The 23,077-nt window shown below is 50.0% G+C and overlaps 1 protein-coding gene across 4 annotated transcripts in view; it reads right to left on the bottom strand.

Annotated features, from left to right (window-relative positions):
* UBASH3B (ubiquitin associated and SH3 domain containing B) overlaps positions 1-23,077 on the bottom strand; it is a 145,592-nt gene that overhangs the window by 20,185 nt on the left and 102,330 nt on the right. For 3 of the 4 annotated variants that reach the window (XM_042958066.1, XM_042958068.1, XM_042958065.1), the window contains exons 2-11: positions 22,048-22,101; positions 21,078-21,264; positions 19,579-19,777; positions 16,011-16,180; positions 10,230-10,438; positions 5,779-5,911; positions 4,346-4,466; positions 3,588-3,710; positions 2,271-2,363; positions 530-674 (exon numbers count right to left, since the gene is read on the bottom strand). In XM_042958066.1, the coding sequence (XP_042814000.1) occupies positions 530-674; positions 2,271-2,363; positions 3,588-3,710; positions 4,346-4,466; positions 5,779-5,911; positions 10,230-10,438; positions 16,011-16,180; positions 19,579-19,777; positions 21,078-21,264; positions 22,048-22,101 (1,434 nt within the window). Of the gene's footprint in view, positions 1-529; positions 675-2,270; positions 2,364-3,587; positions 3,711-4,345; positions 4,467-5,778; positions 5,912-10,229; positions 10,439-16,010; positions 16,181-19,578; positions 19,778-21,077; positions 21,265-22,043; positions 22,102-23,077 lie in introns of all 4 variants that reach the window. The other variant, XM_042958067.1, reaches the window with a different exon arrangement.

The raw sequence follows: 23,077 nt of genomic DNA, 5'->3' as shown, positions 1-23,077 counted from the left end.
ATATAATAAAGTCCGGAAAGTCCAATGTGTGGGGCTTTCCTAAATATAAGGGAACTATATATATATATATGTATATATATATGTATATATATATATACGTATATATATATATAACACATAATATATATAATATATGTAACATATGTAATATATATGTATATATTATATATCATATATGTGTATATATACATATATATGATGATATATATGATATATATGATATATATGGATATATGATATATATGTATATATACATATATATGGTGTATATATACATATATATGTATATATATGGTGTATATATATATATATATATGATATGAACAACATATATATATGTTATATCTATAACCTTAAATATAAGGGGATGCTGGCTTTCTCCAGTTGTGGTTTTTCAAAATCAGAACTTGACTTCCACCACTATGGACAACTGCCCACAGGCTACATCTAGTCCTTCCTCTTCGTGGTTAGCCTGGCGTAGAAAAGGGCTTCCGCATCGACTCTGGGAAGTAGCAGCGCAGAGGGTTACCTGTAGGTTGTATCAACACTCAGGTTGGCTGCAGCTAACTCTGATGGAGGTATCCACGCAGGTAAGGTGTTCCCAGCAACCCATTTTGTCCACTCAAATAAGCCAGGCTCTACGCGGATCTTCAAGTGATTTTCTTGTTGTAAACCTTAGAGGTAAAATAAAATGAAGATGAAGGCAATACCACTCTATTCTCAGTGGAGAAGTAAATCAGAGGCCAAGTTGCTATAAAACTTCGGGTAAATCTGTTCTCTTTTACCCGTTTCTCTACACGGCTATAAGAAGGTGGAAAGCATGTGGGTTTGGACAAGGGTTTTTGATTTCCATGTGTGACAGACATTTGAGTTTAATACTCTGGCCACACCAACAGGATGTATGCTGGCTTTAAGTGGTCTCTGACTTAAGGAAAAGAACACAAGTCCTTCCCCCATATAATGTATACACTTCTGTGACTACAATTCCTTTTTCTAAGGTAAGTCCCAAGGTTGCCTTACTAAGGAACTTAAGGGTGGCTCATGGCTTGAGCATCCGACTCTTGATTTTGGCTCAGGTCATGATTCCAGGGTTGTGGGATCGAGCCCTGTGACTAGCCTGCTTAAGATTCTCTCCTTCTCTCTCCCAGACTCTCTCTCTCTCTCTCAACAACAGACAAAATTTCACAAAGTCTCTTAGCATCCACTACTCTACAATAGCTTACACTGTATTTGAATATCATGTAAATTACTCATTTTCTCTACCAGAAAATCCAATGTTGAATATTTTCAAGTGCCAGTGCACAAGTCTTGTGTTTTTTCAAAGGGTAATTACCCACAGAGTGGGACTGGTCCCTTTTTAACATTCTTTGTATTGCCTTTTGCAATACAGTTTTTCTGTGCAAATTTAGTACATACAGTATTTTAATACACACATGCATTCTGGTTTACTTAAGGAAGTCTCAAAGATAGTGTAAATTCTTCATTGGCTTGGCTATTTCTGGCTCGTTTGTTTTTTGGTATAAGTGAATAGTTCCCCTCTGTTTCTACTACTCTTCCTTCCCATGAAATGAGAATGGAGATCCCTGTAACTCAAGCATCCCCAGATTTTCGGGTGAAAGTTGTGTATCTTTATAGCAATGGTACTTTTAAAGTCATCCAATTAACTAAAGAAACAAGGATGATTAAGATTTGTAGACACTTAGGAGCATCGTTGCTACTATAAACAAGAAGCAACCAGAGCAGAGTGGGAGGAAATGATTTCACTGTTTCACTGCAAAAAAGGGATCACTCTGTAGGCTCCAAATTATTGCTAGACAACGATATTCTACAAGGCTACCGTTCATCCAAGAGGGCTTTGCATTTTCAAGAGAAAAATTGCTTATCCTTTCATCTTATTTAGGCCACCAGAGTATGATTTGGGGACTCTTTGCAAAGACCTCTTCCATAGGAATCCTGGCTAAAAATTCCAAAAATTTTTAAGTTTTTATTTTCTTTGAGAGGAAAAGTACAAGTGAGAGAGTGGCAGAGAGCGAGAGGCACCGAATCCGAAGCAGGCTCTGAGCTGTCAGCACAGGGCTCGAACCCACAAACTGGGAGATCATGGCCTGAGCCGAAGTCAGATGCTTAACCGACTGAGCCACCCAGGCACCACTAAAAATTCCCAATGTGAAGCTCTCAATCGGCTCACGTCCCATGAGTCCAGGGTAATTTGGGTGTAGGGCTGCCTAGAGGCAGAAGGGTGGAGTTAGTCGACCTTTGTCGAGTCCAACCTTTCAAGATGTTGTACGCAGTCTGAACACAACGCAGAGATGGGGAGCAGTAGACGTGGTCGATAATGGTGTTGCTCTCTAATAAGGCTTCACCTGCAAAGGAAGGCAGACCGTTTGCTGGATTCACTCAGCCTCAGCTGGACCTCCGTGTGGGAGGGGGTGGCGGGCAGAGCCTGCGAACCCCTTTTTCAGCAGGGGCTCACACAGAGCCGGCAGTATCGGCCTCGTTTCTGGCCCATCCCCTCATCTGTGTTCCCATGAAAGAGCCCCAGTGGAAGACCCCCCCACCTCGTCTTTTTCTCTCCTTCTCTCTGGTGCTAACGAGCAGCAACTTACCCATCTAGGAAAGACCCCAAAACCTGACAGTGCTCTGATTTGCCACTTGTGATATAAGCGAGATGGTTTCTATTGTGACCATTAGGTCTTGTTTTACACTTAATCCCGTGCTGAACAAGGTCTCAACCTGTCATAGTCTTATTAGAGAACAGAGGTAGATCCCAACACCTGCTACTTCCACACTTCCTCACAGAATACACTTCTTTTCTCTACTGGATAAAGTCTAGATGCCTTAATATGGGGGGCAAGGTCTTCCGTAAACGTGTCTTTATCCACGTCACCAACCTTCTCTCCTGTGTGGCTCACAAGCCATGTTCTAGAAAATGAGAGCTTTTTCCTAAGTATTTTCGATATTATTTCTCACCTCTCGGGAACACACTTCCCACCTTCCCGCTCTTTCTCTACCCAGCTGACTTCCCTTCTCTTTGTATGTGTGTGTGTGTGTTTTAATGCTCCCATATTACTCTGTACACAGTTCTATTCCTGAGGATACCAGACTGTACAAGTTTGTTTCCCTGAGGGCGGGGACTCTGCTTACATCCCTGGCACCTAGCAAAGGACCTCGCCCAAAGTGATCAGTGAATATGTTAAATGATTGAACAGGACAAGGCTGCTGTCTCTGCCTGGCAGGTATGGAACAGACCTGCAAAGAACGGACCGTCTTCAAAGGATCAGTTGGCCTGTCTACATCCAGCCACTCCAGGACTCTCCTCCCCTGCGCAGTAGACGCTGACCTTGCCCCATCACTGGGCCACACAGCCCTCAAGGGGTCACACCTGCTTCACTTTGGTAAACCGGCCTAGCGCCCAGCACAGTGTCCTGAACTTAATGGTTATGTAATAAATCCCTTTTGAATTGGAGAAATACACTACTTGTAGGAAAGTTGGAGGAAGCCCTGGGAAGTGTCCCGGCCTGCCCGCTGGAACCAGTCTTTGGAAGGAGCAGCCAGGAGAGGCTGTGCAATCACCCCAGGACACTCACCCACCAGTCTTGCTTGCATGCATCCAAACACGGTGATCGGAGCATCTTTCTCATAGTCCCGGAAACCACCACTCCGCTGAGGTAAGCTATGAGGCATGTTCAGGTTGGTGCGTATGTAGCGGCCTGGAAAAAAAAGAAAAAAATCAGACAAAAGACGACTTTCTGTTTTCCTCAGGACTTCTGTTGCTGATCCCGACGGCCCTCCACTTCCATTCCTTGTTTGGCCAAAGACACCAAACTGAACTTTCTAGAAACTGTTGAGGCTGACGCTTTTTCTGTGGTAGAGTCTTGGAATCCACCCCTCCGTTCTACTGACAGAAAACTACCTCTTGCCACGTCTGTGTGAAAGTAACAATCATGCACTGTAAGGCAGGAGAATTCTGTGCTACGCCGGCCTCTTTCTCTTAGACATGTCACTCAAAGGGAACTGGAACCAAAATGAGCCAGGGTGATTTAATGGAGGGAATTCTGGCCACAGAATCAGGACACCCGTCTCTGCCTCCGCCAAATGACCACGGGCGAGACATTGGTTTCTTTGGTCCCTGGTGTCCCAGTTTATGGAACAGGGGACAAGAACACTTACCTCTTCGCTACCACTCAAGACAATAGGGAAGGACTTAGATTGTAACACATTCTAGGCCTTTCCTATATAGCACGGGAACCAGGAAGGACTCGCGTCTAGACGAATGTAGCTTGACTGTGCCCCCTAGAGGCCACAAAGGGTACGGCGATGCCAAGCAGGCCAACGCAGCACTCACCTTTGGCATCGAAGCACTGGGACAGCCAGTATTTCCCAAATACAACATCCATCCTCTCACCGTGCCGACACACAAAGAGGCATCTCTTCTGAGGGCCAGGCTGGCTATTGACCCTCAGGGGCTGCAGAGCAAGAAAGGCCATTAGTGGGGCGGGGGGGGGGGGAGCACAGAAGAAAACGGACATGTCCTGGAGCCAGGTGCCAGATGAGCAGAACTGAGCTCTAGGACAAGGGCCCCGCAACGATCTCGGATTAACGTTGGCAGGTCTGTAACACAGTGGGGGCAGGAAGACGCCTCCTACAGACCTCACAAGTTAGTCTGAGGCTCGGATGAGACGAATGGCACGCGTTCTGCAAAATCAGAAGGGCTGTGAAAATTGCCTCACCGTTGCGGTTGCCGTGTGGGACCAGCATTTGGCCGGTAGAGGAACGGGCAGACCGCTTGGGCTACCGCTCAGAGGCACATCCAGCCAGTACATGCCTCTAGTCATCTAGCCCCCCTCTACAGGGATACTTCATCAACTTCAGAGGGCGAGGACTGTTAATCACAACAGTGCCTGCCTCCCCTCTAACACACGGTGGGTAGACCGAATGGACGGTCTCCTCCAGCAACGAGGTTCTTCTCTGGCTATTCTAATCGTACTTTTGGCTCTCTTGTCTGGCTACACGCGCGTTGGTGTTCCCGGAAATGGTTCAGGGAGGTCAGCGGTGACAAAATAGGCCAGTCTAGTCAAAGGCGTGTCCAAATGACCTTGGGTTCTGGAAGTGCTGGGTGGATCCTTCCACATGTTTCTATATTCCTTCCTTCTGATGGTCAGCTATTCCCCGTTTGCTTCGTGTGGTCACCTTCATGTGGGCTGGCACTTTACACGTGCTGCCCGTTGGTTGCCCTGACAGGGTTAATAGGTGGGATAATGGCATGATCTTTCCTGTTTCTTCTCCTGCTCGTCCCTAATTCAGGCCCTGGGCTCCAGCCAATGTGATCTAGTCTCTTGATCCTCTGCTTGCCTTTGCCTCTCTTGTCCAAACGATCCCCACCCCCACATTCTCCATTTTGCAACGTTTCTGGCATCTGTTGAGCACTCAGACATACATACAGGTGCCAGGCACTGTGCCGAGGGCCTTATTTTCTTTTTAATCTCACGATGGCCTATGAAACAGAACTCTTATGACTTTACAGGTAACATGTCCTTCCCTCTGCAGAACCTCTTCCTCTGCCAGCCTAGACCCAGATGCCGGTAAGTGCGATCAGTACCACCCACCCGACTCTCCCTGGCCTTAAATTCTGTGTGTCTTTTATAAAATTGTGCGTCGTCGCCCCCAAGAGACCTAGGACCCTTGGGGGCACCGAGGGCAAGCCCTCACACTCAGCAAAGACGTGCTCAGTGAATCCTCAAGTAGAGTCGAGGAAGCGGCCCCAACGGTCAGCCTTACCTGCGTGGGCTGGCAGATGATCGTCAGGGGAGCCGTCTCCCCCAGGCCCTGGTCCTCATACTGCCGCCTGTCCACCACACCATCACCAAATGAGAGGGCGTTAGAAGACGCCGTGTTCAGGATGGAGTGAGAACTGTAGGGGAAGAGGAGACGCCGTTAACTGTTTGGGCCAGGAGTCATTAGCACGTCACCCTCGGGCTCAAGGGGAGCGTGGGAATTCGCGGGAAACACGCCCAGGGCGACGGGTGGGAAAGCCGAGGAGGCGACACCCCCCTTTGGGAGGGGAACAGTTTGTTCTGTACTTAGGTCTCGCAGTGGCTAAACTAGGGGAAGATGGATTTCTGTGCTTGGAACAGATGTGCTCATCTCTCTGGGTAGGGATGGGGCCCTGATCTCGTGCCAACCAGGATACCACCGCCGCGGCTGGCGCCGAAGGCAAGTTAAAGAATAATGAGTTTTCAATTCGGTGCCATTGTTTCCAGCTATTTTTCTGGCTCCAAAGAAGAAAACAATTCCTGTTGCCTTTAATCTTTTCCATGGCGATTTCCATCCGAACTGACAAACGGGAGGGAGGATTTGTACTGGTCTCCACCAGTGTGCCTGTGGCTCTTAACGGATGGAGGCAACCCGATGGCCATTATCCTCTCTCTTCCACCTTCTTCGGTGGCCCCACCCCTCTCCCCAACTCAGTAACACCTCCAACAAGATGATTAAACACAGAATTCTCTCGGAGGAAGCCGTTCTCGCCAGATGTATGGAGCCGTGGGCCAAGAGCTCTCATTTCTGGGTGTTACGCCGTAGCTACAGAAGCCCCAAAGAGGCCTCGCTGACAGCGAGGCAGCAAATTATGCCACGTTTGAGTTATTGTGATTAGTAAGTCCTCCAAAAGGCTTTATCTAATAAACACTGCAATTCAACTACGGTCGCAAGGCGAATGCAGTGAACATCTCTTTCTGCCTCACTGAGCCGGTGTTCAAGGGAGAGCATTTGCATTTGAGATTTCTCGCTTCTTTGCAGCCAGGGTAGCCGTATGTTTCAATCTGCTCAGAGTCCTGGTCTGTACCTGTTGACCTACTCTGTTCAGGAATATTTCATTTTAACACAGCAGTATTCTTCGAATTTCATTTTGGAAAAGCCCTTGTTATAGTCAGCGATATAACAAAGCTAACTGGCTGTTAGGAAAACAGTTTTTTTTTTTTAAGGCTCTGCTCTTAAGAATTTTACGATCCCCTTCCAGTCTCTCTCTTTTTTTTTTTTTTACTGTAAATAGACTCCTCCTACTTACAAAGGCTTCAGAAGCCTCACACCCTGCAAAAGTGGCCTTTCAGCCCTAGTGCATATCAGAATCGTCAGGAGAGCTTTAAAAAAAATACACGGCTGGGCCCGACTTGTCACAGATTGTGATTCAGCAGATCTGGGTGAGGGGGGAAGGTGGGGGGGTGGCGGGAAGCTGTCATCTAACAAAGCTGTATCAGCAAGTGTGATGTGCAGCCTGAGAGACCAACTGGAAAAATGAAGCAACTGTAGACCAAGAAAATCTAGTGCCATTCACAGTCGGAGAGACAGGCTGTTCTCCTTTGCACACATCACAGTTAAAGAAAATTTGGTTTCGCTGTCTGATTCATCAAAGCTTCGGGGCCTGAAGTGTCTGGATAGACAGAATCGCTTGACGTCCTGCTTGTACACGTCCCTTAATTTCTTTATTACAGCTGTGAAGACACTGGCAGAGTCCCTCCTCTCTCTCTCTCTCTGTCCTTCAGCTCGGTTGGCAAGGAGAATGCCAACCTTCTTCTCAACTGTCACTGTAATCAAAGGACCGGACTCATTTTGAGACAGTCTGGTGCTGTCACTTCCATTAAGACAATAGTCAGATGCTTTGTGCTGAGAGATTGCGTAGGGAGGAAGCTGAGCCTGATACCCAGGACATCTTCTCAAGGACCAGGGCCGGGTGCTGGCACTTTCCCAGACACAGCAGTCCTGTGCATAAGCCCGGAAGGACCGGCCAGCCCCCACCCATAATTCAAAGGACACAGTGGGGCTTCACCAACTGACAAGTATTGAGAGACACTCAGAACCAGGCGAGATGCCCTAATCAGGGTGGCAGGAGAAGATTTCTTCAGGGGCCACCCGGGTGGCTCAGTCAGTCGAGCGGCTGACTTCTGCTCGGGTCATGATCTCACGGTTTGGGAGTTCGAGCCCCACATCGGGCTCGCTGTCAGCGCAGAGCCCGCTTCAGAGCCTCTGTCTTCCTCTCTCTCTGCCCCCCTCCTGCTCACACTTTCTCTCTCAAAAATAAACATTAAAAAATAGATAAAAAATACTTTCTTATGAGTGACTTAGAACTGAGAAGAACCAGGCAGAAAGGGCGATGAAAGGTCACTCCTTGTGGCCTGAGTCCCCTCTGCGACCTGCCATCGGGTCAGCCAGGTCACTGAAGGAGCATCTCCTGTGGCTGTACCTCCTCAAGGCTAACTTTAGGGGAGAGAGAAGATCCGTCTTATCAGGAGCCTCCTTACATCATTTCTGCTTCTGGAGTTAAATAGGAAAGTACAGTTCTTCTATAGGATCACCTCGGGAAGAGACATTTGATTGGACAAGCATGTAAGAGAGGACTGGAAAACACAAGGTAGAAAAATCAGAAAGCTAACAGCTTTTTAGGTTCAGTGCTATTACGGGTGTGGCACTTATCCATGTAAAGCTAAGTCCTTCACTGTGGTCTTTATAACGCTCCTGTGAGGTAAATGCAATTATCCTCCCCACCTTGTAGAGTAACAGACGGGGGCTCAGAGAGGTGACGTAACTTGGCCAAGGTCACACAGCTTTTAAGTGGGAGTGTTAAGATTTGAACCCAAGACTAGCGGCATAAAAACTCAAATTCTTGATTACGGGGTCCTAACACCTAACACTAGCCTTTCCCCACTCTCAGCAGCACTGGCTGCGGAAGCTGACAGTTTCATTTCAGATACGGTTCCAGGGCAGTATCGTCGGTAGGGACCTCGCCAGAGAAAAGGAGGTGGCACGCAAACGTCCCTGTGGTCCGTGGACCCATGTTTCCGCCTGAGCTCTAATTTGGACAGCAGTGGGTCTGGAAACAGTGCTCTGGAATGGGTCAGCAGGCCTTCTCCCACCTACTCTACTCCAACTTCTAGCCCGACTTTTTTTTTTTTTAAAAAAAAAAGGTCCGAGAGCTGTGCATCATATCATCTTAGTGTTCAGTGTATCCACGGATAATATGCTTCACTCGTTTTTCTAAGGCATAAAACGGTGACTTTGGAAACACAAAGTAGATGTTCAGAAGCCTTTCTGAGAACGCAAATGTTTGGGGAACACGAGGCAGCTTTGACCTTCCGACTGTGCCCCGAAAAGCTGGATGTTCCCGGGTGGGGGGGTGGACCAAAAGGAAGCGGAAGGAATTGCTGGGTAGGGGGTTGTTAAGGAGGAAGGTGTTCTCTCCCATCTTTGGGTTTGTGGTTTGCCTGCTTGCTGCTGACTGGGGGGGGAGAGAACCTTTTCTTTTCTCCCTCCGGGCAACGCGCTCCCTGAAAGTGCCCCTCTCGCCTTCTCTTCCATGGCGGTAATAACAATGTTAGACGCACCACGCAGCTGGTGCTCAGAGCTTCCGGCTCTCAGCCACGTTGGCACAGAGCAAGAACAAGAGAGAGGAAAAACAAACCAGCATGCGCACCCTGGCGAGACGCCTGCATGTGCTAGGGAAGGACTGGCTGGCTGGCTTTGAGCGTCTCCGATTGAGAAAGAGAAGGTGCCTCCTGTGCCCGTTGCATCGCCGAGGCAAAGCTGGCCCTACAGCACGGGCCACGCTGACCGTGCGACCAGTTTGGTTTGGGGGCAAACCAGTCGTGAGGGATGGGTGGAAAGTTCCCACTCTAGAGGACACTAGGGGCACCGCGTGTCTTTTTACGGTTCTGGCAGTTGCCCATTTCTTTAGATGGTGTCTCTCTCTCTCTAGGTGCTTATGTGCCACGTCAGAGGACTCGCTCGAGGCCACCTAGCAAGCGAGGGGCAGTTAGGTCTCCTGACCCTTGCAAAGCCTTCCACTGCCGGTCTGGCTGGCTTCTACCTGCCCAGCGGTTCTGGGGAGTCAGACCACTCTTGAGCAACGGCCCAGGACAGAGCGGACAGGAGCCCCAAAAACACTGGGATGACCCACGCTTCACAGCCAGAGAGATGGACCCCCGCGCGCGCCCCCCTCCCCACCCCCCCCAAGCTGCCTCAGCTGAGTCTCCGATCAGGAACTCCGTTCCATCAAATGGGGCAGGCAGCGAGAAGCGGAGCGGACCCATCCCTCATTTTCCCATGCCCCAGGTCAGCCCTTCCCTGAGCGTCCTGAACCAACAGCTTTCCTCCCATCCCCTGAGCCCGTTTCCCCACCACCTGCCCACAGCCCGTGGTGGTCTCCCAAAGCAGCAGGTGAAGAACGTGAGTCTGCTTACCCGTGAAATATCCAGGTGCTGCATTCGTCGGCCTTGGTGATGTAATTCTCCGGCAACAGTCCGGAGCAGCCCGTGGTTAAGGACGTGCCGTAGATCCAGCCCTCGCTGGTGCTGGTCTGCTCCATCGGAGACATGAAGACGAAATCCCCCGGGACCAGCTCTAGCTCGTCGTCATTCTGTGGGGTGTACGGGTAGATCACCTGGAGCGTCTGAGAGAGGGGGAGAGGGAGGAGTGAGGCCCAGTCTGCGCGCCCCCGGGGCACGTCTGCGTGTCCCGCTTCCAGATGCGGACGCTGCAGGTGCCCCTGGGGTCTGCAGGCTCTGAGTAGATTTGCACTCCGATCCGAAAGCATGTCTCCCCCACCCCCCCAGGGTATTGTAGATGTGTGCCTGGTCCTGCTGGATGGTTCCAGACTTCCCTTCGGGCAGGCCTTTCTTCCTGTCAGGATTCAGTTTTCAGAAATTTATTTTCAGAAATTTATCTGAAAGCCCGTAGACACTCTATTAAGCTGCTATACAAATGGGGTTGGGCCTATCTCCCCTTCTCCGTCTGCGGTAGGCACCCTAATAGACACCTGAAACCCCACTCATGGAAAGCCAGTCTTCTGTATGGGGGTACGGACGGTCTGGGTGCAGACACTCTCCTACAGGAAGGCTTTGGGACCGACGCATTTCCCCTTATAAGTCACTCTGGGGCTTAAACAAGGCAGTCTCTGCCTTCAAGGAGCTTTCTTTAAACCTACATTAAAAAAAAAATTTTTTTCTTTTAATGTCTATTTTTGAGGGGGAGGGGAAGGGGCAGAGAGGCAGAGGGAGACACAGACTCCTAAAGCAGGCTCCAGGCTCCCAGCAGTCGGCACAGAGCCTGACGCGGGGCTCGAACTCCCAAACCATGAGATCATGACCTGAGCCGAAGTCCGATGCTTGACCAACTGAGCCACCCAGGCGCCCCTAAACCTACATTTTCGACAAAGACCTTGAAAGAAAAATATCTTTCACAGCCATCAGCGTATACAGTACGTCCGTGTAACCAGCTTTCACCGGCAACCAGATGGAAACCACGTGTTTCTTCTCCGGGCTCATAAAGAGCCTTCAGAGCCAACCAGAGGCCATACTGCTCGGCTGACGTACTTGATGTTTTGCGTCCTTTCCCGGTAGACACAAACAGCATGGGCACGAAGATATTTTGGAAAAACATCTTCCTGATTTCTCATTAACAGCAAGGGTCCTCAATTGCAAGGAAGACATTTCTATCCTGTTTATCTCACATGGGACACTGAGATGGAGATACTTTAACCGACTTTCCTGAAGCTCCAAAGTCATTACTGGCAGGCTAACCATTCTGCTTCCACCTTCAGGCTGTTAACTTGGGCCTCTGTTTTCTCATTGGTAACCTAATGCCTGGATTATAACAGTTAATGAGACAATCTAAGGAAACTCTTTAGGACGGAGCCTGTATCCAGAAGGCGCAGCATTATGTCTATCGAACCAGGACACCTAATCTCCCTTCTCGCCTGACCCCCCGGACTGTGTGCTCGTGAGCTAATCAGCTCTCTGTGTGTCCGTCAAGGTGACACATCGGAACAGGTTTCATGGAACTTCCTTCTGGAAGTCTCTAAGGAAAGGCACTGGCAAAAAGGTGATTTTTTTTTTTTTCCTCAGAGAATGCAAATAAAAATGCACAGGACTCCGTGGTACCGCTGGATTCTGATTTTCCTTTCGCTTGGGGCCCCCGTTTCTTTCCCTATTTCTTTTCCAGTATCTTTCAGCTCCAGATCGTTGCCCCTGGTGGCCTCCTGCTCCTTCCCCTGTCCTCTGCCACGTTCATGCTCAAACCACCATTTCCAAACTAGCCAGGGAGGTTGTTTCTGCTTCGTTGTGAAAACAGCTTGCTGCAAGAAAAGAAAAACTCTCTAAGCTGGGTATGCGATGATCCACCAAAAGGAACACTCCTTTTCCCGGAACAGGGTGGAGAGAGGCACCGAGTCATGGGGGAACAAGTCGAAACTTCTGTCTCTTAGATCCTCAAGCATAGCACAGTTTTGACTAATTAATTATGCCTTTGGCCCAGAAGTGTCTTTCCTTCGAGAAACTCAAAGTGACTTCAGAACACTCGTTCCCCCTATCACTTGGCGGGGGCAGGGTGAGTATTCTGTCTCCAGGTTACCTCCAGGGAAATCGAGGCACAGCAAAGGAGCACAGGAGACCTTGTGTCCTAGGCACCGGGTAGTTAGGCGACAAGGAGCTTCGATTTATTGAATAAACAATACGATAATTAAGATATTGCAGCAAATCTAAAATTATAACTCGTGCCCATGTCCCCACAGCCCATTCAAAAGCTCGTGCAAAAAGCCTACGTTTGAGAGATACCAGGAGACATGCCTAGTTTTGCACTACATTATACTTACTCTTTTTCTTTTTTAAAGTTTTTTTTTTTTTTTTAAGTTTGTTTTGAGAGAGACACAGCACGAGCGGGGGAGGAGCAGAGAGAGAGAATCCCAGGCAGGCTCTGTGCCATCAGCGCAGAGCCCGACGCAGGGCTCGAACCCACGAACCGTGAGATCAAGACCTGAGCCGAAGCCAAGAGTTGGACGCTTAACCGAACAAGCCACCCGGGCGCCCCTATACTCTTTTAGGTTTACCACTGACCTGGAAGAATTGTTGGGTCTATCTCGAGTTTGTTCCTCCCCTCGTGCAGGGCAGCTGCAACCCTACGTGAGGTAGGAGCCTAACATCCTTGCCTTTGAAGCTCTTTATGCTCCTACCACAGCAGGAGCTGCAACACTTCTGTCTTGCACCCACCCGGGGCTATATATTACGGCCCTTCTATAATCTTCTTTTGTAGCCTGCACGACAGCAACAGTCCAGCAAAATACTGTTGCCGTCGTCTGCAGGAGACAACGTAGGACGGGAGCGTTCTAGAAGCTGTGAAAGTGAACCTAACAACTGCTGAAGGGATGGAGCCAGGATCTGGAGCCACGTGTGCTTTTTTGTCCTTCCTCAGATTTCTGTCGCTTGACATATAAACCGGGCACGGCCCAACGCAGTCCCTAACACGGAAAACGACGCGAAGCACAGACAGGCATTCGCAGGTCGGAATCAAAGGGAGAACCAGCAGAGGGAGGAGACCTAGGAGTTCTCCCAAGCATGGCTTGCTGAGTGCTCTTGTCCAAACCACTTTCCTTCTCTAGACATCTGTTGCCTCAGTGGAACCGTGAACGGTCCTGGGGACAGAAGGCAGGCAAGAAAAGGTATGCGGGGGGTGGCTCAGGGAAAGCCAAAGACCTCAGAGAGAGAGAGAGAGAGCGCTGTATCAGAAGGAACAGTAATAAATGAGCTTTTACAAATAAGAGAGAAAAGCGGCCAAGTTATTTTTAGAAAATAATTCGTGTGGGCGCTTGCTGCCTCTTTCCCTCCGTGCCAAGTGCGCAGAATGTGGGTCAGGCAGAAAAGCAATTACCCTTTGATTTAACTGGAGGGCAGTGTTGATTAGAAGATATTCCTGGTAAAATTCCATTGCCACCTTCCCTCTCTGAGAAAGGTGACTTCTCACAGCCCATCTGCATGCAACCCTTGACTTCCTTTTTCTTTGTCCTTGTGAGGAGTCTGGTCAGCCACACCTCTCCCGTTATATTTAGGGCTCATCCTGAGCAATTCCAGGAGATGTCAGAATTCTTAAGCAAGATCAAGCCCCGTCTCCTTGGTGTGTCTTTCCAGAAACTTCCATCAAATGACTTGGAAGGAGGGCAGGACATTCTCGTCAGCGGGGTCAAAGCTGCATGTCCCTGACGCTCGCAGGCTCCGTGCCCTGGCCCAGACCCCTGGTTCATGGGTCAGCTCTTCTCAACATTCCAAGACAGTGGCTAGATCAGCTGGTCTAGACCCTGAGATTTCATTCAACCGTGTTTCACGTTTTACAAAAGGGTAGGAGGGTGGTTCAGTCAGCTGAGCAGCCGACTCTTGATTTTGGCTCAGGTCATGATTTCACGGTCGTGGGATCGAGCCCCACGTTGGGCTTCTCTCTCCCTCTGCCCCCCCTCCCCGCTCACACATGTGCGCTCTCTTTCAAAACAAATGAACTTAAAAAAAAAAAGTCAACAGAGATATTAAGAGGCTAGATAAACTGCCAAAAATATCAGCCCTTTTACTGTTGAAAAACTGGAAGCAAATTCGGTTTCATAAATGTATTTACACTAGATGACAAGTTTCTCATTAAACTGTGTGGTCTTTTTTTTTTTTTTTTTCAGATGGGCTGCTTGTTTTTATTGGTCAGAATCCCTGGGTTCTGGCTTCAGCTCTGGTCCTAAATTGCTAATTAGCTATGGACCAGTCACTTGCCACTCTCTTTGTCTCAGCTTTTCCTTAAGACAAAGGGCAATATTACTCTTCAGAGTAGCATAGGCTTGTCTTGGAAATCACTATCGATTCCCTCAAAAGAAGGATGCTAGGATTATGCCAGCCTTCCCACATGCGCTGGGAATCAGTGGTCCCACTCAGGCCTCCCAGGGGATGCACGTAATTGTCACAACATGTTTCCTCTGTTTTTTATTTCATGTATCTGCTCTCTCTCCCCTGCTGGACTCAAACTCCTTGAGGACAGGACCACATTTAAAAATTCTAGTATATTTCTGGGAATGCAAGCTGGTGCAGCCACTCTGGAAAACAGTATGGAGGTTCCTCAAAAAACTAAACATAGAACTACCCTACGACCCAGCAATTGCACTACTAGGCATTTATCCAAGGGATACAGGTGTGCTGTTTCAAAGGGACACATGCATCCCCATGTTTATAGCAGCACTATCAACAACAGCCAAAGTATGGAAAGAGCCCAAATGTCCATCGATGGATGAATGGATAAAGAAGATGTGGGCTATATACACAATGGAGTATTACTCGGCAATCCAAAAGAATGAAATCTTGCCATTTGCAACTACGTGGATGGAACTGGAGGGTATGATGCTAAGCGAAATTAGAGAAAGACAAAAATCCTATGACTTCACTCATATGAGGACTTTAAGAGACAAAACAGATGAACACAAGGGAAGGGAAACAAAAGTAATATAAAAACAGGGAGGGGGACAAAACAGAAGAGACTCATAAATATGGAGAACAAACTGAGGGTTACGGGAGGGGTGGTGGGAGGGGGGGTGGGCTAAAAGGGTAAGAGGCACTAAGGAATCTACTCCTGAAATCACTGTTGCACTATGTGCTAATTTGGATGTAAATTCAAAAAAATAAAATTAATAAAAAATAAAATTCTAGTATGTTCCATGGTAACTTACATGCCATAGATACTTAGCAAGTATCTGTTAATTATGTGTTCAGATATATATATATACGTGTGTATATATATATATATATACGTATATATATATATACGTATATATATATATATATTTGTATTTCTGTGTCCTCCTTACCTAAGATCTGGATGAGGTTTTCTATTAACTCCGTGAATTCATAGAATTAAAATCTTTTCCAACATACTTTTCTATTCTCCCTTTTCACTTCTGTATCATTCCAGTAATGAGTGGAATGGCAGGGCAGACAGGACAATGGGGCTATTACACAGATGAGTCACTTGGGACCCGGGGAGGAGGGCTGCAAGCTCAGAACTTCCCAAGGAAGCAGGCCGAGCCCGGAGGAAATTGTGGTCCGGTGCTCACTCCACTGCTTTCCTTTGGTCCCCATCTCCCTGTAGCAGGGAGCTGCCCGTGCTCCCGGGTTCTGGCCACACCCCCTGTGCCTCCGGTAGGGTCAGGAGCCACAGTGAGACATTACCTCATGGTTGGCAAACCGGATGTCTCGCGAGAATATGGTAGCCACCCAGTCACAGCCGAGTTTGACATCGATGTTCTGGGCTAGTTTCTCCAGGGTGGGTAAGTGGCCAGCCTGGAAGTGGTAAGCCAGGGTTACGTGCAGCTGCTTCTTGTGAGGTTCCACGTGTACTTCTGGAAACAAAGGAAGGGAACCGTTATTGGAACGTGGTCAGCAGAGCAACGGTGGAGGCTCCAGGAAGAACACGGAAGGATTGCCCTCATAAATCCCGCCTCCCAAATGACAAGGGAGGCCGTCCCGTGGCCGGACAAGAGCTGCCGCTGTCCTTCACAGCAGCGGAATAAGGGGACAGGCAGGTGCAACAGATCGCGAACAGCCTGCAGTTCGAGAGGGAAAGGGCCACCCCTGGCTCCCGACAAGGGAAGCGGAGAGGTCACTGTTTGGGTCGGCTTTGCCTCCTAGTAACACACGGAGGATCACCAGCCCGAGGAGACCGTGACCTCAAAGGATGAGCTAATTGACGCCAAAGCAGAGATCCTGCGACGGCGTGCGGGCCAGGGCCGATCGCCGTCGTGTTGAAATCGCGTCTCTTGGCTTCTGGGCGGCTCCGACAGAGGAGCCAGGGGAAAACATGGAATATTTTCAAGGTCTAAGACAGGGTTTTCCAGGGTTTAAAACAGAATGATTCTCTGTTGTGGGGGCTGCCCCGTGCACTGTGGGGTCTGTGGCCACATCCCCCGGCCCCTACCCACTAGATTCCGGTAGTACAACCTCAGAAGTTGTGGCAACCAAAAACGACTCCAGACACGGCCACACGTGCCCCAGGGGATAAAATCTCCCCGACTGAAGCCACTGCTTTTAAGTATACAACGGACTGGTGGGGTGCCTGGGTGACGCAGTTAAACGTCCGACTCTCGATTTCGGCTCAGGTCGTCATCTCACGGTTCATGAGTTCTAGCCCTCCATCGGGCTCTGTGCGGATAGCGTGGAGCCTGCTTGGGATTCTGTCTCTCCTCCTCTCTGCCCCTCCCCTGCTTGTGCTTTCTCTCTGTCTCTCTCTCAAAATACATAAGTAAACTTGAAAAAAAAAAAGGTATACAGACTGTGCTTCTAAGACACTGTAAGAAACAAAACAAACAAAACGGTGAATTATGTTTCTCTTTTGTACATCTTTACATGGGGGAGATCCATCTACTGTCCGAGCTAGAACAGCGCAGAAGATACAACCAAAGGGAAGGTAGGGAATTTGCGAAGGTAGGGAATTAAGGGGCTTGTTCATGTCCCAAGGAGACAGATGTAGCAGTTGTATATTTTTCTGTTACACTACATCGTATTTTTTTTTTTGGTGTAAGCCCCATGAGGCAAGGTTTTCTGTGTCCTGTTTGCAATGAATCCCCAGTGCTCAGCACGTGATATAGGCTTTTAGTATTCGGTCAATGGCCGAACATACACGCATGATGAATCTCCTTAAGCCACCCAGGACGGAGGAGGACAAGAAATCTACTTGCTGATGGACTCTGGGTCTGCAGAAAAGTCTAGAATATCAAGGCATAGGTTCTAGGGCCAAGACGGGATGGCCAGCCATCCACATAAGGAGGCAAGAAGCTGGACCAGCTACCCAGGGCAGCGCCACCCAGTTCTCCTGGTCACCACCAGGGGGCCGCACAGGGGCAGAGAACGAGCTGCCAAGTTCTTAGAAAGAGTGGCCACAGATACTGGAGAAGAGCTGGCCCTCCCCTTGCCTACAAGGAAAGCAAGCAAGGGCCTCGCAGCCTCTCACTCATTATGCGCCTTAAGAGTCTGGCACAGCCCTGACTGAGACCCGCTTTACACATTTGTGAAGGATTTGAGTTTTGTGGCCACACCACCAGTTTTGGGTCTTGTGGGAGTTTTAGTGGTTTTGGTAATAGCTACTGTGGGATGAAAAAGAGTCATTTTCCTGAAGTGGAGGGACAGGAACAGGAAACAATTTGCCTCTCTATTATGTCATTTCTCTGAAATATTAAGCCATGAAATGGCAGGCCCCAGCGAAGTTAGAAAGCAGAGCCTAGTCCCGGGGGAAGAAGGGGTGCCTGGGGAGGGGCTCTAAGGAGCCCCCCCCCTCCCTAAGTAGAAGAGGTATCTTAAGGGTCAGAGCTCCTCTGAGAGGGGAGACCTCCCTGCAATCCTGCTCGGTGACGCTGAGCCTTCGCTACACTCTTTCTAGAATCCTGAGCCCTAACGGGGGCTTTTCTGGTAAAGAACACTAAGCAAAATGGCAGGTGAGTTATAGGTCAGAGGTTTGGAGACCAAGGGGCAAAGCAGGGGTTTTCCTCAGGTCTCTCCCGTCTCCATCCCTCCTTGAAAGGGGTGGGGTGCGGGGGGTGCTGGCCAACTCTGGGCCTCCTCCAGTTTGCGTGCGATGCTCAGATTCAGCTGTACCGCTCACGCCCAGCTCTGCTCTGCTGGGGGCGGGGAGAGGGGGCTCCACACAAGCCTCTGCACACACTTTGTTCCTTCCTGCCTGCAGGGCCCTTTCTCCACTGTAGGGATCCACATCGCCCAGCCCAGCATGCATTTCCTTTTTTGCGAAGGGGGAGCCACTGCATCCTATGATGGCCTTTCTCTTCTCAGAGCTCTCTGTGAGCACAGGTACTTGAACCTGTATCTCGGGCCTGGAGAAACCACTTGTTACGTTGCTTTCTTCACGGATGAATGCATCGCGGTCCCTAAGAAATACCCACTGATGGCGATTTCTCAAGGGAGCCAGCAGAAACTGCCCCCTGCCGACTCTTCCCCCCTCGACCCCACTGTCTGTCTTGTCCCACTGCAGGTAAGGCTCACCTTGACCTAAGTGAGCTCGTCTGTACCTGTAGGCAGACCGGAAAGCTCTGGCAACTTCTCCCACTTGTCCCCTCTCCGTGCTTCCTGCCTCTAAGTCAACACATATCCTGAGCATCTTTTAAGCTAATTCCTTTGGTGGGAAATCTCAGCTGGCTTGAACTAAGGCCTGCCGTGGAAAGAGCAAGAAACATCTTGAAGGGGTGACATTTCTGGACAGACTGTTGAAGCTTCGGGACCCCTCTAATGGGTTTCGGGGAGTTGCGGGACGTGGGCCCGGTGGATCTATTATCTAAGTGGTTCCACTCTATTCTCTGTGCTGTGCTACCCCGCCGAGCACAGCCCTGGGCCCTCACGGAGTGAGCCGTGAGACCCCGACAGAGGCCTTCATGGCAGGGAGGCTGGCAGGGAAGGAAGGTTCGTTAACTCTGAACTGGAGAGAGAGAGCGGTGCTGCAGAGGACGCACTTACGGCTTCAGTGTGAAACAGTGAGTTGTGAGCCTTCAACTTGGCTGTTGAGGGTCGACGTTGGACATTCTCCCAGGAGGCTTAGCAGAACAGTAGTTCGCTATTTTTAAGAGGGAGCCCACAGGTGCTGCAGGAAAGGGCTGTGCTCCTCGTCCTGCTCCGCGCATCCCTGCAGGGCCCTCCACCTGCCGGCCCCAGCCCCGCCGTCCATAACTTCCGATCCCTTTCCTTCCCCGTTTTTGATGAACGGGACCCACGCCTGGCCTGGCAGCTGTCAGCTCACCGGTTTTGGACGCAGCCTCCGCGGCAAAGTCCGCGGCAAACTTCTTGAGGACCTCCGCGCTGTCTTCCTTCACGAAGAGGCCAATGAAGTTGGAGGAGGTATAGAGCTCCAGGGGCAGCGGGGCCGAGAACTTGCATTTCCAGCGACTGACCGTGGTCTGCAGGGCTTCCCCCAGGGCGTCCACCTTGCTGTCCTCACACTGGCAGGGGAAAACAAAACGCTCCACTCAGAGGGGGGTGGAGGGCTACCGCTACTGAACATTTGGCATCCTCTGCCCCGGGGCTGGAGGCCGAGGACGCCATCCCTAAACCCTCGCTTCTGTCTGTGAGGACAGAGGAGAACTGCAGGCTCCCAGTTATCCGGACGTGGGCCGTCTAACCGGTAAACTCAGCTGGGGCCATGGGACCAACGCTTGCCTCCCGCCCTGCCCTGCTGTGCCCCTGGGCGCAGCCTGGTCCAGCGGGAAGGGAGAATAGGGGAATGGGCCCGGAGCAAACGGCATCTCAGGGTAAAGGATGTGCTTTCCCCTGCTCTCACATCATCTGTGACTTTTCTGTTCTCCTCGGATGATCGGAAGTTGACCCGGCTGCCAGTCTCACGCTAGCTCAGAGAGCTGTGATATCATCTCCCCACCCTCTTGGAGCACTGGGGGAAAATGAGTGTCTCTAACGTTCGGAATGCTTTTGAGAAAGATCCTGGAATGACTGGGAGGAAGTGATAATCATTATAATTCTCAGAGGGAACGGGAAGAAAGAAGGTGTGAGGAACACGGTTTGGTTTTGTTTTGTTTGTCTTAAAGAGGCAGAGACAAGCTGGAAAAAAAATACTTCAAAATACTTTTTGAAAATGTCTAAAAGTGCTACCATTCTGCCTCATCTCGAATACACCTGGATAAGCCAATTCTGCTCTATCTCCACAGGGAACTAAAGTAGATGAAAAGTATTTATATTTATTACACGGAGAGGGATTTAATTTAGTCATTAAGTAAGCTCTGTGATAGCTAGGATTATGGAGATTAGGTAACTATGGCGGGTCACAGGTATCTTTGCTGTCTCTAGAAAGATCTGGTGAGACAAAACTCGTGGCCAGAGGGTCTATGAGGCTAAAGTCCCCTCCCGTGTCTGTAGAGCACATTTCTTGTTCCTAGCTCCCTAATTTCTACTCTTACCCGTGGACCAGGGTGGAAATGCTTTAGTTTCAGTGTTGGGGCCGCCCGTCCAGGTCCTGACTCAGTGGGTCAGGCTTGTCCCTAGAGTCCTGAGGAACAGCAATCATCATGCTGGTGCATCCGACCCGGGGTGCTCCTGGGCCCTGGCAGATGGGACCGTACTCATTCCTTAACGGTCCATTCAAGCCCAGGAGCCCGTGACTCTTTCGGCCAGCTCCCCGAGGCTGCTGACTCTGACTCCAGGTCTCAAGGCGCTGGCTGGGGTGTGGCAGCCGGGCTCCCCGGGCAGGGGCTGAGGGGCTGGGGGGCCGGGGCAGGGTCTGCGGCTCACCATGAAGAACTGGCAGAGGGTGATGTGGGGGAAGATGTTGTGGGCTTTGTTCTTCCCGCAGATCTGCTTCGACTGTTGCCAAAAGTCGGAGAGCTTCTGTGCTAAGGGGCCGGTGGGTCGGAGGTAGAGGACGTACTCCCGGGGCAGGGGGTCATCCAGGAAGGGGTCGCCGACGTGCGAGAACAACCTGCCAGAGAGAAGGGAGCCAAGCAGGACCCGCTTGAGAACAGTGGAAGGGAAGGAAGACCCGAAAGGGACAGATCCGCCCTCCAAAGGCTCCATACCCCAGGCACTGTTTTCGTTTTTGTGCTTTAAAAATCCATCCTGGGGCACCTGGGTGGCTCAGTCGGTTAAGCCTCCGACTTTGGCTCAGGTCATGATCTCACAGCTCATGAGTTCAAGCCCTGAATTGGGCCCTGTGCTGACAGCTCAGAGCCTGGAGCCTGCTTCGGATTCTGTGCCTCCCTCTCTCTCTGCCCCTCCCCCACTCATGCTCTGTCTCTCTCTCTCTCTCTCAAACATTAAAAAAAAAAAATCCATCCCTACGATTAAACCCACATGCCTCCAGACAGGAGCGTAGGGATCTGCCCCGGGCAGTGATGTCCCGCAAGGTGTTTTTGTTTTGTTTTGTTTTGTTTTGTTTTGTTTTGTTGAAATCGATTCACCCAGCACCCACGCACCTAAGGTGTATCTTTGAGTGAAGTCAGGGGACAGATACCGTGTTAGGGGCTGTATCTTGGAAATGCTTTGAATTTCTTTAAACAGCTTTAAGGAGAAGCACACCCTGGAACCAAGACCCAGGAGGCCATGAGCTTGATAACCCTGTCACATGTCACATGGCTTGTCACACGGTCTTTTGTCCCCCACCCCCCGCCCAGTCCATTAGAGAAAGGCTGCACATCCCTGCTCAACCACGTACACTTAGAGTTAATTATATGCTATTTTCTCTATTTATTTATTTCATACCAACCAGTCACATGCTGCCTGAACACTTCTCCCTCCTGTGGATGCCAAGGCTTTTTGTCTGGAAGAAGAAATCAAATTTCTATTGTTAGTATTTTTAGCCTCCTATCAGCTTTTCTCACTGCTGTGGCGAGAGTGTGAAGGAGACGACATCAGAGCCTCCTCAATGGCGTGTGGGGGTGGGGGTGAGACCAGACACCTGCAGCAAGGACGCCCCCTCCCCCCAAGGGTCCTAGCGAGGCATATGGAAATTAGGACTTGTAATTAATTTCCATGTAATTAGCACTGGATTTGCATGCAGCCCGACAGCCATGCAGTCTATTTTCAGCAGTTTCCACATTAGAATTTTATTTTTGCTTCCCTAAAGGTTGCCTGTCTTGGTCCGTCCTCCTTCCTTTTCACCCACTCTCATTGACCCAGATCCCCGGCCGAGCAGTTTTGTGTTTGCAGCCCGTTGGCAAAGCGTGTTAGAAGCTGATGCCCACAAGGATGTTTGCTTTGGTCCGGTTCAGTGACCCCTCCCACCCATCTCCAGCCACCACCCCCAGCCTCAGGCTAGATCTATAATCTCCCCGCTCTTTTAGACGCCTCTGGGGACAAAAGACAGGTTAAGAGTGTGGCCCGGAGCCCTGCCTCCATCACTCCCCCTGCTGGAGTCAAAACTCTATTACTGGACGGGGCGGTGTCACAGGAAGGTGACAGCGGTGAGGCCCTTGGGCACAAGCACGCGAGTAAGAGTGTCTCAAATCTCAGGTCTCTGAGAGCCAGCCAGTTCTGGCTTGTCACCAGCTTTGCCGTGCATCCATTCGTTCTGCATTCATGCTTCTGTTTGCTCGAGAAATACTTCCTGAAGCGCAACTATTTTGTCAGCACTGTGCTAAGCTCCAGGAATACGGTGACAAACAAGACTTCTACGGTCCCCACCCTCATGGAGATTTGGGTGGAGCGGGCATGAAAACCTTGATTGTACAGATAATTACATTGGTGGCGAGTGCAATCAATGAAGGGAAAGCATGGGGAGCCATAAGAACATAGGA

Source organism: Panthera tigris, chromosome D1 (genome assembly GCF_018350195.1).
Source record: "Panthera tigris isolate Pti1 chromosome D1, P.tigris_Pti1_mat1.1, whole genome shotgun sequence".
Lineage (NCBI taxonomy): Eukaryota > Metazoa > Chordata > Mammalia > Carnivora > Felidae > Panthera > Panthera tigris.
The sequence above is the reverse complement of the archived record's forward strand: the minus strand, read 5'-3'. Positions and strand labels throughout refer to the sequence as shown.